The sequence below is a fragment of the Hemitrygon akajei genome, chromosome 11 (genome assembly GCF_048418815.1).
Source record: "Hemitrygon akajei chromosome 11, sHemAka1.3, whole genome shotgun sequence".
In the NCBI taxonomy this organism is placed as follows: domain Eukaryota; kingdom Metazoa; phylum Chordata; class Chondrichthyes; order Myliobatiformes; family Dasyatidae; genus Hemitrygon; species Hemitrygon akajei.
Window position 1 is genome coordinate 105,723,361 of NC_133134.1, and position 19,979 is coordinate 105,743,339.

Consider the following 19,979-nt stretch of genomic DNA (forward strand, 5'->3'; position numbering starts at 1 on the left):
AGTCTTCCCAACCATTGAGTACATATACATGAAACGCTGTGGCAGGTAAACAGCATCCATCATCAGGGACTCCAACCACCCAGGACATGTTCACTTTCTGCTGCTGCCATCAGGACGAAGGTACATGAGCCTTGGGGCTCACACCAGTAGGTTTAGGAACAGTTACTACCCCTCAATCATCTGCTTTTGAATGAAGGGCATAACTTTACTCAACTTCATTTGCCCCATCATTAAAATGTTCCTAGAACCAATGGACTCACTTTCAAAGATACATACATTTAAGGGCGAAAGTCAATGATGTTCTACCTTTCTTTTAATGAGCGTCTTAGACAGTACTTCACAAAATGTTAGCTCCCTTTGTTGCAATCTTCGGTCTTGGGATAGAAATCACCCTCTTTCATCAGAATGTCACAAGCAGTCAGGAGCAAAGTGGAAACTCTCTCCATTGCCCCACAGAAAAACCGGTTAGTCCCTCTTTGCGGTGATGGCATATGAATAAATAGTAATCAGTGCATGGGCAGAACTCTTTACTCCTGCATTTCGAATGGGATATTTTACATCAACCCACATATCTTGACTGAGGTCCTCATTCATTTCTGTCAGTGCAGCACTTCCTCTCAGCTTTACAGTAAAAGGTCAACCAAAATCATGTGCTTGGGTTCCGTATGGGGGAAATCGATCTCCTAAACTGGAGATAAGACTACTGCTACAAAGCCTTGGCTGCTACAGTTGTCCACAGCTATGACTACTCACCTTTCCATGGGTATCTAGACCATCCCCTCTGTAGAAATGAACAGCAGTAACGTTACGCTGCAAGACATTTCAAACGTTCTTTATCATGGACTTAATGAAAAGAATTGCTTCAAGATTTCTTTAATGGTTCAAAGGCCCAATTTAATGTCAGAGAAATGCATACGATATACATCCTGTAATACTCTTTCTTTGCGATCATCCATGAAAACAGAGGTTCCCCCAAGAAAGAATGACAGATAAACGTAAGAACCCCAAATCCCCCCCTCCCTCCCACGAGCAAGCAGCAGCAAACAACAATCCCTCATCCCCCCACCAGCAAAAAAAAGCAAGCATCAGCACCACCACCACTTACTGTCATCCGTGTTGTCAAGTGTAAAGGAGAATGAAATAATTGTTACCCTGGATCCAATGCAGCACAAAAAACTTAATATAAATACATATAATAGCTCATAAACATAGATTAACTGCATGTCCATAAAGTGACAGGCAGGAAATAATGAAGTAATAATAATGTGTCAGTGGAGGTGGTGATCAGCCTTGCTACTTGGTAAAGTAGCAGTTTATGAGTCTGCTGGTCCTAGTGAATGCTACATAGCCTTCCCCCTGATGTGAGTGGGACAAACAATCCATGAGCAGGATAGGTAGGATCCTTCTTGATGTTACTTGCTCTTTTCTGGTATTTTCTGAATACATGTCCTTGATGGACGGTAGGCTGGTGCTAATGATGTGTTGGGCAGTTTTAACTACCTGCCGCAGAGCCTTTCTGTCTGCAACAGTGCAGTTCCGGTACCAAGCAATGATGCAATTTGCCAGGATGCTCTTTACTCTGCATCTGTAGAATGATGTGAGTGTGGATGTGTGAAGTCTAGCTCTCTTCAGCCTTATCAGAAAGTAGAGGTGTTCTTCACTGTGTAGGATGTGTTCTGGGACCATGAGTGATTGTGTGTGATGTACACTCCCAGGAGTTTGAAACTGCTTGCCTTTTGTACTACTGCACTGCTGGTGTAAAAGGTGGGTGGGTGTGAGCGGTGTGAGTTCCCATGAAGTCTCCTGTCTCTTGTTGACATTATTAGCCTGACACTTGGCCTCGAGCTCTTCCACCTCCTTTCTGTGTTAAAAGAGAGATTAAAAATGTTGCACTGGAAGAATGAGTGATGTGTTGCTTTTCAACATCCAAGGGACTAACTTCTCAAGTTATAAATACTTGTGAAAGAGAAAGATGCATACCTTGTACATACCATTATAAATGTACTCCTGCTCTAGGAAGGAACACATTGCACTATATTCTATAGACCTGCTACAGGATAGCATTGCCAACAAAAATTTAAAAAAAAACTGATTGTCATAAACTCACCACTGGAGTCCATTATTAAAGATGAGTTTTCAGGTTACTTGGATGCACATGGCAAAATGGGGGGAAAGTAGGCTTGGTTTCCTTAAGGGGAAATCTTGCCTGACAAGTCTGCTGGAATTCTTTGTGGAAGTAACAGACAGGATAGACAAAGGAGAGTTGATGGATGTTTACTTGGATTTTCAGAAGGCATTTGATGAGCTGACACACATAAGGCTGTGAAACAAGATCAGAGCCAGTGTTATTCCAAGTAAGAAACTAGTATAGGCAAAAGGTTGGTTCTTTGGCAGAAGGCAAAGAGGGAGAACAAAGGGTGCCTTCTCTGGATGGCTGCTGGTGATTAGTGGTGCTCCACAGGGTTAGGTATTTTGTCCACCATGTTTCTCGTTATATGTCAGTGATTCAGAAGACAGAGTTGATGGCCTTGGGCCAAGTTTGAGAATGATTCAAATATGAGTGGACGGCCAAGTCATATCAAGGAAGAAGGGAGTCTGCAGAAGGACTTGGAAAATTTAGGGGAATGTACAAAGAATTGACAGATGAAATACAGTATAGGGAAGCGTGTGGTCATGCACTTTGGTAGAAGGAATAAGTGTGTAAACTATTTTCTAAATGGGGTGCAAATACAGAAACTGGAGGAGTAAAGTGAGTTAGGAGTCTTAGTGCAAGATTCTGTAAAGGTTAACTTGCAGATTGAGTTATTAGTAAGGAAAGCAAATGCAATTTGAGCATTCTTTTTGAGAGAACTAGAATATAAATGAAGGGTTGTAATGCTGAGACTTTATAAGGCATTTGTTTGACCATATTTGAAGTATATTGAGCAATTTTGGGCCCCATATCTAAGAAGAGATGGGCTGGCATAGGACAGCGTCCAGACGAGGTTTCCAGGAATGATCTTGGGAGTAAAAGGATTAACATACTCTGTTTGATGGTTCTGGGCCTGTATATGCTAGAGTTAAGAAGAATGAGATGATGTCTCATTGAAGCCTACCAAATATTGAAAGGCTTAGATAGAGTGTCATGGAGAGGATGTTTCCTACCGTGAGGGAGGCAAGGACCAGAGGGAAGAGTTTCAGAACAGAGCATCCCTTCAGAAGAGAGATGAGGAGCAATTTCTTTAGCCAGAGGTTGCTGAATCTATCAAATTTATTGCCTCATATGGCTGTAGAGGTAATGTCATTTGTTTATTTAAATGGGCTCCTGTTTAGTAAGAGCATCAAATGTTGCATAAAGGCGGCAGGAGAATTAAGTTGAGGGGAGAAATAAACCAGAATAATCAAATGGCAGAGCAAAATCAATGTGCCAAAAGGACAAATTTTGTCTTAAGGGCTCATGGAAATAACTTAATATAGCAGTCGGTTGAATTTGGTGTTACAAAGATATTTCTAAAAAATATCAAAAAGTCATTTCAATATTGCATCAGACACTATTCCATTTACCCATTCTTTTTTAGTTATTGAAGGTCTAGTACTGTGTAACGTAGAAGGATTGAGAAATAATTTGGGAAGTTTTTAGGGAAAAGTGTTAATAACATGGCAGAATATTATGTGAAGCTTGAAAGTAGTTTAATTCACTGTGCTTTTATTCAACTGAGTGCTCCAAAATATAAACAATGAAAAATTTGATGATATGAGGCATAAACTGGGGTGGTAAATTCAGAAGCTGTCTTAAAAAGTTTAACAGTAAACAAGCAGCACATAACATAAAAACAATAAATGGAAATTTTAGTAAAAGATGAAAGGCATCAAAAGTCCAACAGGAAAACTGGTCCAATTTTACCCATCAAGTTAATTTGCAGATATAATTAGATCAAATGAAGTTGCTTCTAATGTTGGCAAACACAACAGAAAACCAGAGGGTGGGACAATTTCATAATTAAGCAAACACAGATCAAAAAAGTGAGATTATGCCAGCAAGAAACATATTTTAAAAAGCAGAAACCTGGATAAATCTGAAAAAGAGAATGATAGAGAAAATTTGGTGTTGATCCCTTTCATGTTGAGACAGGAGAAATCTGATCGTGGAATGAGGAAATGGCAAAGAAAGCAAGCAGATATTTTGTCCACCTTCTTGTAAGTAAACACTGAAAAGCTCCCAGAAATTCCAGAGTCCAATTGCAAAATAAATGAGAAGTGGAAAGCAATCAGCAATGGTTTAAAAAATAGATCGATTAATGGGATTGAAAATGAATAAACCGCCAGGACCTGTTAGCTTCTATGTGACAGAGCATGCTTATTGTCTTACAAAATTCCATAGATCTACGTGTTGGAAGGCAACAAGCTTAAGACAGGTAAGTGAGAGAAAAAAGAAAACTACAGCCAGCTACATTACATCACTATTAGAGGAATACCTTGGATACATTGATTTTGTCGGTATTGGTTTACTATTATCACAGGTACGGAGATACAGTGAAAAGCTTTTGTTTGCCTTCCAGCCAGACAGATAATTCAATACATAAGTATATTGAGGTAGTACAAATGAAAACAGAATGCAGAATGCATTGACAGAGAGAGTGCAGTGCAAGTAGACAATTGAAGTGCAAGGGTAATGACATGGTGGATTGAAAGATTACCAGTTTTCTATTTAGCCAATGTGACTAAATTGAGCCAATTCAAGACTCAAGTCTTCAAGATCAGCATTCACCGAGTACATGATCTCAAACCTTTATATCAGAAGTAGTAACAAAGTATTTGGTAAATAATAATGGGACTGGGCAGAACAAAGTAGGATTAATGAAGGGAAATCATGTTTGATCAATTTGTTAGAAGTTTCTAAAACTGTAACTAGCAAAAGGTGGAAACCATTGTGTGTTATCAGTCTTGGAAGATCTGATAAATGCCATAAAGGAGGTCATTAAAACTTAGAGCATATAGAATTGAGGGTAATGTGTTGAAGATAAGTTAATTGATGGGAAAGAGAGAAAAGGGATAAATGGATTACGCTATTTTCAGGTTGGAAGCCTGAGACCAGTGGGATGCTGCAGGGATCAGTACGAGGGCATTGGCTTTTTAGATGAGGGGATTAAGTTTGCTGATGATACATAGCTGTGAGGAGGGTGCAAAGAGGATTGGGAGACAGGTTCAATAAATGAGTGAGGACATAACAGGTACGACATGGTTTGGAAGAAGGTGAAATTTTCCAACATAGCAGAAATGAATGGAAAGAGAATTTTTTTTTAAAATTAGTAACAGTTAAGGCTGCATTAAATACAGCAAGAAAATTAAGTTTTTGGTCTTGAAAAACCAACAAAAGAAATCTCTCTCCAAATCAGACTAAAATATAGAAAATATTTCTTAAATATTTTATGTATATAGAGTAAAGGTAGTCCCCAAGTTAGGAACGTTGGACTTACGAACAACTCGTACTTACGGACGGAGGAATAAGAACGCCACCTGCCATTTTAAGTTGGATCGCAATGCTGTCTGCCATTTTAAGTTAGATCGCGATGCCGTCCGCCATTTTGTCATTGCCGTTAACACCGTGTTGAGTGTGTAACTTTGTACTTGGCTTAAATTTTTCTTAGCAAGATTCACCCTGACCCCCTCCCCCTTTTTCTGGTCGGCTGGTGGCGCAGTGAGATCAGTGCTGGACTCGAGAATGGAGGTTCCCAAGTTTGATCCAGTGACAGACCACTCCCAAGCGTGCTCTCCATCCGTGCCGGGTTGGTGTCAAGCTCGCAACTTGACCTTGTTAAAAAAAACACTGCCACCTCCAGTTTAAATTCCCACGCAGAATATTGTGGAGGATCAAATACCCAAACCCAGCACAGCCACCACTTGTTCCATTTAACCTGTCTCAGTGCAGTGGACTTTAGGACCTGGGGAATTCAGTGTGGTCCTTAGTACCCGTTGGAGCTCGGGACCCTCTACCCGCAGTGTTTCTGTTCCATTGACGGAAAATGATCATGATTCAAAATAAAGTGGAAATAATAGTGTTTGGAAAGAGGTGAAACATCATCAGTCATTGGAAAAGCGTTAGGCTACAGTCGCTCAATGATGGGAAAAATTTTAAAGGATTAAGGATAAAGAGCGAATAATGGAGCATGTGAAAGGCCCTGCCCCGATAAAAGCTACAATTATTACTAAGCAACACAATGGTTTAATTATTGGAATACATACGTTTCTTAAGTGTTTTACATGCATAGAAAGGTAAAATATGTATTATATACTACGACAAACGTTTGACTAACTGACGCTAAATAATACTGGATGTACTTGTACAAATCCAACTTAAAGATGGACTCAGGAACAGAACTCGTTCGTAACCCGCGGACTGCCTGTATTGATGAAAGCAGCAGGAATGTGATAGATGGAGGCAAACAAAAAAAGAGAAAGGCAGTAAAACAGGAACAAAAAAGCTATTAATGTTCTAATCTAAGATTAAAGATAATCTTTGTTTGTCATATGTACATCAAAACATCGAAACATACAGTGAAATTTATTGTTGGTACCAATGTTCAACACAATCCGAGAATATGCTGGGCGTCAATGGCCAACACAACATGCCCAAAACGATTAATCCTAACCATGCATCTTTGGAATATGAGAGAAAACAGGACCATCTGAAGAAACCCATGTGGTCACGGGGAGAATGTGTAAAGTCTTTACAGAGAGCAGCAGGAATTAAACCCCAATCACTGGTGCTGTAAAGTGTGGTGCTCACTGCTACGCTACATGCCAGCCATCCAATAAGTAAGGAAGGTGTTGATGAGAACCATTTGGAGAAGCGTGAAAGGCAAATAGAACCGAGAACAGAAGTGGGTGGGGTGGGACCCAGAGGGTGAAATGTAAAGGTAGCAGGTCAGGTGGTTGGAAATGGAGGGTGGGGTTGTAAAGGGGTGACCAGCGGCTGGAGGGGTCAGAATGAGAAAGGATGCAGAAGTGGAAGGACTAAAGGAGGATCGGGTGGAGGAGATGGAGTAGAGTAAGAAAAAAGACATGCCAAAAGTGAGGGTCATCTGATATTAAAAGTATGTATTATCTTTGGAGGCTTCCTTCAGGACATTAATCTACACTATCCAGAACAGCGATTGAATGCAGAGATTTTGTGATGGACCGTATGTAACTAATTGTCACTGCAGTGGATTGCTCTCAGATGACACATTTGAAGAGGGCAATGGCAGTTAAAATTCTTAACTACAGAAAAGCTGCAGTTCAGATCTACCTTGGGTTTGACCCAATCCTGTTACCCAGACATAAAGGGACTATCTAATACTCATGTCATTATTCAATGCTATCTGAAAGGATTTTGTTGGCACTTGGCCAGAACAATTAACGTTGCACAGGTTTCTATGGTTCAAACAAGGTAAATAAGCTTTTGTGTTTAAATTGTTTACTTTATCAGGAGTTAAACACAATAACATGTTACAAAACTTCCTGTTACGATGAAAACAGAATGTGCTGGCTACAGATTTTTAGCATGTAATATTTGAATTTCATCACTGTTTCATGACTTCCATCTGGTCACAAATATTAGTGGAAAAATGACAAACCAATCTGGTGATTGATTGCTAATGGAATACATGCAACATAATTGGCATAATTGATTCACAGGGAAGGATTATCTTCCTTGATAGTCTCTGGCCTCTGACAGGATTTCAGACTTCGATGTTGGGAGGGTAAAGATGTCAGTAATCAATGTCTGATGGCATGGGACTTTAAGAGAATTCCAAGTCCTGAGAATAACACGTAAATATAGAGTGGATGTTAGTTCTTGAGTACACTATGTTAAAATTCTTTTGGTTGTGTGTGTTGTCCATTTCTCTTGGGGAAGCATTTAGAGAAAAAAATACATGAAAAGATTGGAAAAATACAATGCATATTTTCATATTTATTTTTAAAAGCAGCTGGAGAAAGATATGCTAATCCAAAATTGATTCTCTGGAGAAAAACAACTTATTGGCTTACCCAGTTAATCAAATGCCATCTTTTATCCATTACATTGAAATGTTTTTCAATCTGTCAGAAAGAGATAAGAGAGATATTTAATTTGACACAGAGGAGCAAAGGAAGCTGGAAAACTAGACAATGAATAAGATCTGTGAGAACATTGTATTCTCCTTGCTGAGTTGAGAAGATTAGGAGAATTTATTTAGAGGGATGAAAGGAAGCATTTGGATAGTTAAATCATCAACCCACTATTAGAATAACATTGATCAAACTAGATACATAGACCAAAGTGTTGAGTCCAGATTTTAGAATTCATAACATTTCGCACTCTTTCTCATTTGCATGTTCTCCCTGTGCCCGCGTGAGCTTAGAGGCGTTTCCTCTGCGTGCTCTGGATTCCTCCCACATTCCACAGATGGGCAGGTTGACAGTTTATTTGGTCACTTTAGGTTACTTTGAGTATTCAGGTGAGTGAGAGAATTTGGTGGGGAGTGAAGTGATGAGAGTACGAACAGAATCAAATGTGATTAGTGGAGGATTAGCATAAATGGGTCTTTGATGGTTGACAAGGGACCATTTCCAAGCTGTGTGTAACTTCATGTTTCTATGATAATGAAAACATAAGAAATGGGAGCAGGTGTAAATTCCCCCAGAGATACCCACTTGATTATATCATTCAATACGATCATAACTAATCTTTTACCTTGGCACTATTTTCCTGCATTAACTTCATATCCCTTGATTTCCTTCATGCATAAAATTTGTATTAATTTCTTTCTTTAACATCCTTAGTGATTGCACCTCCATAATGGTAAGAATTCCAATTTTTCATGGCTGTAGATTATTGAAATGATTTAATTCACCCATTGAGACTCTGAGCCCTGCTTCCACACATCTCAGCCAGGGTAACATTTGCCTTGTCAAACTGTACAAGCCTAATCTACTTAATCTTTCCTCGTGTATAAAGCTGCCATCCCAAGGGTCAGTTTGGTGAACCATTAATGCACTGCATTTATCATGTATGCCCCTCCTTTAGTAGGGTTTAGTGACCCAATTGGATTTCAGTAGGTTCTTATATAACTGCAACAAAATATTTTCACTCTTGCTCTCAGATTATTTTGCAATCAAGGCTAACATGTGGACAACCTGACTGGCAAACCACAGTTTGTGCTACTTCAGAGCTGTGAGTCAAAACAGGCTATAAGCAGTACTGGGGCCCCACAGGGAACTGTATTGGCCCGAATCCTGTTTAGCCTGTATACCTCGGATTTTAAATGCAACGCTCAGTCATGTCATCTGCCAAAATTCTCTGATGATTCAGCAATAGTTGGGTGTACAAAGGGAGGGTGAACACAGGGCCCTGGTGGAGGACTTTGTCAGATGGTGCAAGCTGAATCATCTGCAGATCAACATCAGTAAGACAAAGGAGATGGTGATGGACTTTAAGACTAAGCTTGCATTGCTCCCTGTTGCTATTAATGGTGAGGATGTGGATGTGGTGAGGACCTACAAGTACCTAGGGGTGCACCTGGATGACAGACTTGAGTGGAGCACCAACACAGAGGCTGTGTACAAGGGCCAGAGTCACCTCTACTTCCTGAGGAGACTGAGGTTCTTTGGAGTATGCAGGCCTCTCCTTCACATGTTCTGCCAGCCTGTTGCTGCCAGTACAACCTTCTGCATGGTGATGTTCGGGGGCAATGGTATCAACAAGGGTGATGCCAACAGGCTCAATAAACTAATTAGACAGGCTCGCTCTGCTATAGGAGTCAAACTGGACTCTCTGGATTCTGTGCTAAAACAAAGGACCCTATGTAAAATCCTGCCAATTCTGGACAATGTTTCTCACCCTCTCCATGCCACCTTGGCTGACCAGAGGACCACTTTTAGAAATAGAACTAATAGAACTATTGCAAAGAGCGCAATATGAGCCCATTCTTACCCTTGGCCACTAGGCTGTAACGAGTCAATCTATAGCTAGGGAAGTGATGACCCCTCCTGTTAGACTGTCTGTGGTAACTTGTTTTTTTATTCTTTCTACTCTCTTCTAATATTTATGTCTGTGTACTTGTAATGCTATCACGACATTGCAACTTACTTTGGGATCAATACAGTATCTATCTATCTATACCATTTGCTTTTCTCAGTGCTTGCTAAAACTAAATATTAGCCTGATTTGTATTCACAGATACCAAAGCCCCTCTAAATGCAACAGTTTTCAAACTCTAACCGTTAAAAAAAAGTCCACATTTCTATTTTCTGATTTGACTAGATGTCCTGATGTTTTCATCACCAGTTCCAGCTGATAAATCTTAACTAATCCATGTAATCCAACATGAGTTTTATCTGATTCTATGTTACACTACCACAGATATACAGAAAGATTATTACTCAGATTGTGCCAGTCATATCAATGGCTATAGACAAGATCTATAAGATCAGAAGGCATTTTAAAAGAGAAATATTACCTACTGATTCACATCACTGTGAAAATCTGAACACGGTTAACAAAACAAATATTGTATGACATCCACTTCTAGTCTGAAATGTATAAACTCAAGCAGAGAAGTAATTTCCTTCTTTAAAAATGAATTTACATTGCTTTTTGTCAATAAGCACAGATAATTCCAATTAACTCTGAGAAACTGAAAAGAAACATTGACTGTCATCTCTGCTGTCCCTAGGTGTTCGGTAACACAGGCAGAAGTACTGTATCTGCTTACTTGCTGCCGTTGCAAACATTTACCCAGGGATCAATGCACCTTTTGTGTGGTAACACATTTTCAATGTGCAAATTACACTTTATTAAAAGTGTTACTTTCCCTTGTTTTGTTCAAAGCCACGGGTTTGTCAGCTATGATTTGTATCACTAATTAAGGCCTGAAAAGTATGTTGGGAAGTACTTGAGTTTTCATCTTGGAGGAGATTATATAGAAAGTTGATAGAATCGAAAGTTCATACAGCCCAACAGGGCAGTCAGCCCAATTCAGACCAAACTGCTCATCTAAACATTGAAATAAAATGTTGGAAATTGTATGGTCATGCACTTTGTTGGAAGAAATAAATGGGCAGACTGTTATTTAGATGGGGAGGAAAATGCAGAGATGCAAAGGGACTTGGGAGGCCTTGTGCAAGATACCCTAAAGGATAACCTCCAGTTCGAGTCGGTGGTGAAGAATGCAAATGCAATGTTGGCATTCGTTTCTACAGGTATAGAGCATAAGAGCAGGGATGTGATGTTGAGGCTCTATAAGGCACTCGTGAGACCACACTTGGAGTATTGTGTGCAGGTTTACGCTCCTTATTTTGGAAAGGATATACTGACATTGGAGAGGGTTCAGAGAAGATTCACAAGAATGATTCCAGGAATGAAAGGGTTACTGTATGAGGAAAGTCTTGGGCTGTATTCCCTGAACTTCACAACTCCTCCCTCGGAGTGTCAGACACGCTGAGCCAATAGGCTGGTCTTGGACTTATTTCCACTTGGCATAATTTACCTATTATTTAATTATTTATGGTTTTATATTGCTATATTTCTACACTATTCTTGGTTGGTGAGACTGTAACAAAACCCAATTTCCCTCGGGACCAATAAAGTATGTCTGTCTGTCGGAGTTCAGGAGAATGAGTGGGGGGGGGGGGGATCTCAGAAACATTCTGAATGTTAAAAGGCTTGAACAGATTAGATATGGCAAAGTTACTTCCCATGGTAGGAGAGTCTAGGACAAGAAGGCACAACTTCAGGATTGAAAGGTGTCCATTTAGAACAGAGAGGCAGAGAAATTACTTTAGTCAGAGGATGGTAATTCTCTGGAATTTGTTGCCATGAGTGGCTGTGGAGGCCAAGTCATTGGGTGCATCTAAGGCAGAGATAGATAGGTTCTTGATTTGTCAGAGCATCAAAGGGTATGGGGAGAAGGCAGGGGAGTGGGGATGACTAGAAGATTTAGAGAGGCCCATGATTGAATGGGGGAGCAGACTATGGGCTGAATGGCCTACTTCTGCTCCTATATCTTATGGTTTTATGGTCTAAGCTAATTCTATTTGCCTGCATTTGACTCAAATCTTTCTAAATCTTTGCTGTTAATACACCTTTCCAAGTATCTTTTAATGTTATTGTAGTGGATTGTTGATAAGCGCTGGAGCAACAAAATTCAGCATATTTATAAATGGCAAGATGATGGGGTTTGAAGTCTAGTTTACAGGGTTGTCAATGGCACAGAGATGGACAGCATTGGGCAGACAGATATTATTAAGTAAATGGTCAGAATGTGGATAATCAATTTCAATGTCAGTAAAAGTGAAGCCATCACGATAAAATGCTCGAAGAACCCTACAGGTCAGGCTATCTGCCTGGCCTGCTGAGTTCCTGTAGCATTTTGTGTGTGTTGCTTAGATTTCCAGCATCTGCAGATTTTCTCTTAAAAAATGGAACCATTCACCTTTGGTCTCAAAAGCCGAGTTTTTCACCTCCGTCTGAGAGATGTGATGCCTGGTGCTAAGGGGCCACACTGAAGGCAGCTTAGAAGGTGGCTCGGCCATATCCATGTTCGATAACCACTGTGTGTTGGACATCACGAAGATGAATCTCAATGAAAACCTCATTCTGCCTGGATAGACTGCAACAATGGCAAGGATAGTGAGTTTTCCAAAGTTAGGTAACTTACCCCTGTAGTGGGGACCTTACTGCTCCCTGCTTCTGTTTCATGTCCTCCCAATAAGTCCCCTTTCTCACAACCCCTCCACCCCAAACTCCTTTTAATCATCTTCATTCCCCCACCTTCTGCGCAAACACTTTACACTCACACTTCACCTGCTCCCCTATATGCACCATTTACAACTGCCATATTCCTCTCCCCTAATGGTTCCCATTCCCAGCTCCTTCATTTATCAGAATCCCAACACTTGCAGCCCTTCATATTCCTCCCCTCAGTAGTTGTCTCTAATCTCCATACTGCCCCTCCCCCTCTCCCCCTCCCTGTTAGCAAATTCCAGCCTCTTGTCACCCTTATCTACCTTCAGACATCTCATCTTCCCAAGCACATCAAATTTCTAGCACATCACTAGTGCCCTCCACAGTTGAAAACCAACAGAAAATAGTTCAGAGTTTGTCTGCCATTTCTTTCTTCCTTCCCCGTTACTACTTCTCCAGTGCCATATTCCAGTGGTATAATATTCATTCTCACCTTTAATTTATTCTTTACATATCTGAAAACACATTATTCACTTTTATATTATTGGCTACCTTACCCTCATAAGTCATCTTTTCTCTATTTTTCTTTATTGCTTTTTTAGTTGCCTTCAGTTGGTTTATGAAAGCTTTCCAACCCTTGCTTCCCAATGGCATGTAAAGCGAGTTATTTCCCTTGCCAGCCTCGGGTGCCTCATCCTCCTTTTAGAATGCTTCTTCCTTGGGATGTATCAATTCAGCACCTTCCAAACTGTTGTCAGAAACTCCAGCCATTGGTGATCTGCTGTATCCCAATTAGTGTCCCCTTCCAATCAACGTTTACTAGCTCCTTTCTCATGCCTCTGTAGTTCCCTTTACTCCACTGTAATATCAATACATCTGATCTTATCTTCTTCCTCTCAAACTGCAGAGTGAATTCTATCATATCATAATCACTGCCTCCGAAGGAGTCCTTTACATTAAGCTCTCCAATCAAATCAGTTTCATTACACATCACCATATCCAGAATTTCCTTTTCCCTTGTGGGCTCAACCACAACCTGCTCTAAAATGACAACTCATACAAGTTCATCAAATTAATTCTCTTGGGATCCAGCATCAACCTGATCTTTCCACTCTACCATTCAAATTTTCCGTGACAATTGTAACATTGCCATTTCTATCTCTCATTGTACACAAGGTTTGTACATCTTCCAATCCTATGTGACATCTTTCAAAGGATTTGATTTAATTTCTTACCAACAGAGCCATCCCACCCTCTCTGCTTATCTACCTGTCCTTTCACTACAATGTGCATCTTTGAAAGTTAAGCTCCAACTATGATCTATTGACAGGCATGATTCAGTGATGGCCAAAACGTCATACCTGCCAATTTTACAACCAAATTATGTCAGGGGCTCCATCTCAGTCCACCAATCACCTTTGACCTCTTCCTCACGACACACCTTTTTATACATGCTATCTTGCATTTCCACTGTCAGTCCCGACAGTGAGAAGGGGTTGGTGAGGAAGGATTCAACAATTCCTTTCCTCACTTGGATGCTGCTTAGTGCACTCAGACATCAGTAATTTAGTGAAGGAAGTGGATCAGTAGTCGGGTGCAGTATTTAGCTTGGAAGAACATGTGAGGGTGGTCATAGGGATGAGGTAATTTGCATGGGGGAGAGCAAGATCAGAAGCAACAAAACTTATGCTAGTTTGCATGCACTTGGGAGAACTTAGGGAGAAATACTTTGATGCTCTGCACCTACGGGATGAATCGGAACTGACAGGAGAGTTTGAGATTTTGATGATTCCATAGGTAATTTCATCATCAGACTGATCCTAGCAATGAAGGAATACAAATACAAAGATTACTCTTCCCCCCCTCCCCCCCCACTTCACCGAGCAAATTCAAGTTAGTAATGATCAGTTTGAATAGAACTACTTGGAGTTCTATCAGATTTTTCAGTGCTGTTCAGAAACCTCCATTCAAAGGAAGTGATAACTGTCGGCGGCAGACAGAGTAGATTCATTAGTGGATGCCTCAGAAGGAAAGTCATAGCTATGAGGAAGTGCTCAATATGTTTGGGCTATTTTCATTGGAGCTGAAAGCCCACACAAGATTTAGGACGATTATAAAATTATAATAGACCAGCTGGGAGTTAATAGTGCATCATTGACAGGAAGCTATTAATTAAATTTATTACCCAAGTTAAAGAAGCAGATCTTGTCCAAAGGACACTTTGCTACAGAGAATTGAGATTGGATCTTGTACAAGGACAGCCATGGAACAGGCTGTTAGTCTTGGAGCATTGATTTCTGGACAGAATGAACATTACACATATACCAAGTACTAATTCTGGATTTCACAACGCTAGTTAATGATGCTGTTAATGTTGGTGTTGTTTGATTCCTTGGTCATGATCTCCTCAGAATCTACTCTTGAATCAGCAGTAATTTGAAATAGTACCGTTATGTTTGGTGGATGCTTAACAAGGAAGATGCATTGCCCCAGTTTTGATGAAGATTTATCAGACTGAAAGATTAACTTTGTTACTCTCCATACAGATGCCAGCTGACTTGATGAGCTTGCAGCATTTTCTGTTTTGATTTCAGATTTCAGGCATCTGCAGTACTTGTTCTCAGGTTTATTATCTAGATAATTGGGATCAACCTGCTTACATAATGAGATCAGTAATTCTGAGCCAAATCTATCAAGGAAGTTGATTTACAGATGGATCATAGATCAGTTATGGCAGAGAAGGTGATCATTACATCATCAGGTTATCTCACAGAATGGACCAAATCTTGTTGGCTATTTTGTAATGAAGGGAATTTAGCTGCCACACTTATTTAGAAAGCCAAATCTGTCCATTCACTTTGCTGCTGCTGAACTCCTTTGGTGCCCAGTTTGGTTGAAATACCCCTGCTAGACTTTCTGGTAGGGTAAAGGATTAGGGGACAAATGGGGAGAGAGGCTTGTTTAATTGTTTTTATTTCAGATTAACATTTTTTAATTTACAATTATTCTTGTTTTTGTCATTTTAGTAAAATTAAATTCTCTTTATACATTTAAATACTTTAAATATTTTCTTTAATTATCTTCAAATTAAATGACTTTTAACTATCCTGGATTATCAAAGATGTTTTATATATGTTGAAAGTCATTTTGAAGTGTTTAAGCCCATCAATCCCTGACCCAGCCCTAGGAGGTGCCAGTGACATTAAAGAGGTCCCCACTGCTGGACATCCTGTTACCCTTTTCAGGCAAAGGATGTGGATGGTCAGGGAGACTCACCCTTCACATGAAGACTAGATTGCAACAGGAGGACAGGCAGGTAGAACAGGCCAGTAAAACTTGGTCCAATGTTTTACATTGACTCACAGGCCATTTCCTGGAACCACTAGCCGTCACAATAAGACTCAATGGTTGGTTATGAAATGCAAGATCCAAAACATTTATTACTTAAATGTAATTAATCTCCAGTAAGATAAGCGAAGGGAAGTGAAATGATAAAAGGGTATGAAAAGGTGCATTTGTTCAAAAAACTAAATCACTTTCTTTACTTATTTCAGCCATTGGACTTTGAAACCCAGAGAACACATAGTCTGCTGCTGGAAGCAGTGAATAAATACATTGACCCCCAGTTTGAGAACCTCAGATCCTTCAAGGACTGGACTAGTGTCAGGGTGACGGTTAAAGACATTGATGAGCCACCTGTATTCACCTCGCAAACAAACGTGATAGATGTTCGAGAAGATACCCCGGTTGGAAGTGTCATTGGCTCCATCACTGCACGTGATCCTGACTTAACCAACAGCCCCATCAGGTAATAGCCTTTAATTTCTGGCAGCTGCACCTGAAAAAGGGCCTAATTACTATTATACAATCTAGGGTCATGTGTACCTGTGTAAATACTCAGTAATTGCCATAGTGAAAGGACTTTCATGGCTTTCAGGTTCTTAGGGTGAAAAACACATCTGAGCTGGTGAATTACTTTTAATTGGTAGTATATTATAACACTGGGGACACCACATTGTCTCTTGTGTCACAGTAAAAACATTACATTATATGCACAACAAGGTCCCACAAACAAGATTGTGATAATGACCAGGTCGTCTGCTTATGAGATGCTGATTGAGCTGTGACCTTAGGCCAAGCCACCAGATATAATACCCCAGCTTTGCCCCAAAGTGTGGTCATCAGATCGATTAGATGCTAGAGCAAATGATTTAATTTAATTTAATATCTCATCTAAAAGACAATATCTTGAGCTGTGCTGCAACCCCTTAGCACTTTGCTGTACTTTCATGCTAGAATTTCATAGGCAAGAATCAAGAATAGAAGAATTTAAACCTGCAATCTTCAAACTCAGCCTTAGTTTGACATAAACTCAATGAACATCAATCTCTCCTCCACCCCACACCAAGAGATAGGCAATCAGAGGATCAAATCTCATTTCTTCAATTGAGCACCAAATCCAGGCTGGCACCATATTGACACCACTGCCTGAGGGACCTGGGTTCAGTTCTGAAGTTGGGTGCTGTCTGAGTCGAATCTGCATGAACTCCCCATTACCATCTGATGTTTAAACTACAGAGCTTCTGCATCATAGTCCGATGCTTTTTGCTCCATTAAACCTGTTTTCTGAAAGCAAGCTCTTTTTAGGGAACAGGATATTTAACTTCAGAAGACATCAAAATCGTACACAATATTCTTCTCACCAACCGTCTGAAGCTGCTGATGATCCAGCAGGAATAATAACTGTATGATCAAGGTTGGTTTTTTTGGGTGATTTTCCATCCCTGTTATGAGCTAAGTAATCATAGAAATAAGAGGGATAATATAAAAGAATTCATCACAGGGGAAAAAATTACATCAATGCCATTTCTTGGTGTAGAACTGATCGAAATGGTGCTCCAGTGGACAGTACTACAGCTATTTATTTTCTAATAGCTGCCAGAAACAGATTTATATCAACATTAATAACTGAGGTAATCTAACAGTCACAACTAATTGCCAATTAATTATCATTACCATTTAATAGTAGTTAATGAAATAATCTTTTGTGCTGTCAAGAACTGAATTACAAGAAGTGCCTCAGACATAATCATTCCACCATCAAGATATTTAACAGTGAATTGAATGAGACAATTAACAATCTGGACAGCTGGAAATCCTGTCAAGCTTTTGTAATTGACAGACAGGTTTAGACCATAAGACTGTAAAATCATAAGACATAGGAGAAGAATTAGGCCATTTTGCTCTGCTATTCCATTGTGGCTGACTTATTATCCTTCTCAACCCCATTCTCCTACCATCTCCTTGTAACCTTTCACGTTCTCACTAATCAAGTACCTATCAATGTCTGTTTTAAATAAACCCAGTAACTTGGCCTCCACAGTCATCTGTGGCAATGAACTCCACAGGTTCATCACCATCTGCCTAAAGAAATTCCTCCTCACATCTGTTCTAAAAAGATGTTCCTTTATTCTGAGGCTGTACCTTTTGGTCCAATATTCCCCCACTGTAGGAAACAACCCCTCAAGCATTCATTCTATCTAGGCTTTCCAATATTTGACAGGTTTCAATGAGAACCCAACACATTCTTCTAAACTCCAGCAAGTACATGCAAAAAGCTATCAAATGTTCCTCCAATGTTAAACCTTCCATTGTTGGAATCATTTTCTGGAACTTCCCCTAAACCCATTCCAAGGCCAGCACATCTTTTCTTAGAAAAGGGGCCCAATGGTGCTAGCAATATTCCAAGTGCAGTCAGAACAATGCTTTATAAAGCCTCAACATTTCATCTCTGCTTTTATATTCTAGTTTTCCCAAAAATGAATGCTTACATTTGCATTTTCCTTCTGCACTATAGACCCAACCTGCAAGGTAACCTTTAGGGAATCCTGCCCGAGGACTCCCAAGTCCCTTTGCACATTTGACTTTTGTATTTTCTCTGTTTAGAAAATAGTCTGCCTTTTTACTTCTACCAAAATGAATGGCCATACACTTCCCTATACTATATTCCATCTGCCACTACTTTGTCCATTCTCCTAACCTGTCAAATCCTTCTGCATAATCCCTGCTTTCTCAGCACTGCTTGTCCGTCCACCTATATTTGTACCATCTGCAAACTTGGTCACAAAGCCCTCAATTCCATCATCCAAATCAATGACGTATAAAGTGAAATGAAGCAGTTCCAGCACCAACACCTGCAAAACTGCACTGGTCATTGCCAGCCAATCAGAAAAGGCAGCTTTTTTGCTACTCTTTGCCTCTTACCAGTCAGGAAATTTTCTTTTGATGGTTGTATCATGGGCTCTTATCTTGTTTAGCACCCTTATGTGGCAACTTGTCAAAGACGTTCTGAAAATCAAAGTAAACAACATCCTCTGACTCTCCTTTTCTATCCTGCCTGTTATTTCCTCAAATATTTCCAGCAGATTTGTCAGGGTTTATTTTGTAGTGACATGTATGTACTCTGATAATAAAGTTTTCTTTGACTTAGACTTTGAAAAAACTTTTGGTACCCTCTTTTATATTATTGGCTAGCTTACGTTTTTATTTAATCTTTTCTCTTCTCTTTGTCTTTTTAATTGCCAGGAGATAAATTCAGCATGTTACAATTATTGGGACTAGTGCCCATTTTGTGAGAGTTGTGAGCTAATTCAGTGCATTTATATGTCCTTGAGAAGGCGATTTGATCATTGAGTGTAAAATGCCATGTAGCCTGTAGTTGAGCTGCTACTTCACCACCTCCTACTCCTCGGGGCAGTACTCCCGAGCCCCTTAGCAAATCACCACTAATCTATAAAGAGCTGATGTATGGGCAGCTATTGCAGAGTCATAGAATCACAGAACACTATACAGCTGAGAAACTAGCCTTTTGGCCCATCTATTCCATGCTGAACTATTAATCTGCTTAGATCCATCAACCTGTATTCAGACCATAGTCCTCCATACCCCTCCCATCCATGTACCAATCCAAATTTCTCTTAAATATTGAAATCATACCCACATCCACCACTTCTGCTTACAACCTGTTCCACACTCTCACTGAGGGCAGAGTGAAGATGTCCCTATCATGTTCCCTTTAAACAGTTCACTTTTCACCCTTAACCCATGACCTTTAGGTCTAATCTCATCTAACCTCAATGGAAAAACCTTTAGCTTACATTTACCTTACCTGTACCCTGGTAATTTTGTATACCTCTATCAAATCTCCCCTCATTCTTCTATGCTCTAAGAAATAAAATCCTAACCTATTAAACTTCTTCCTATAACTAAAAAGTACAGTTGATGTTTCTGCCCA

The 19,979-nt window shown here is 39.9% G+C and overlaps 1 protein-coding gene across 1 annotated transcript in view; it reads left to right on the forward strand.

Annotated features, from left to right (window-relative positions):
* LOC140735884 (cadherin-22-like) overlaps positions 1-19,979 on the forward strand; it is a 1,045,938-nt gene that overhangs the window by 670,388 nt on the left and 355,571 nt on the right. The window contains exon 7 of the mRNA XM_073061457.1: positions 16,240-16,493. Within this exon, the coding sequence (XP_072917558.1) occupies positions 16,240-16,493 (254 nt within the window). The remainder of the gene's footprint in view (positions 1-16,239; positions 16,494-19,979) is intronic.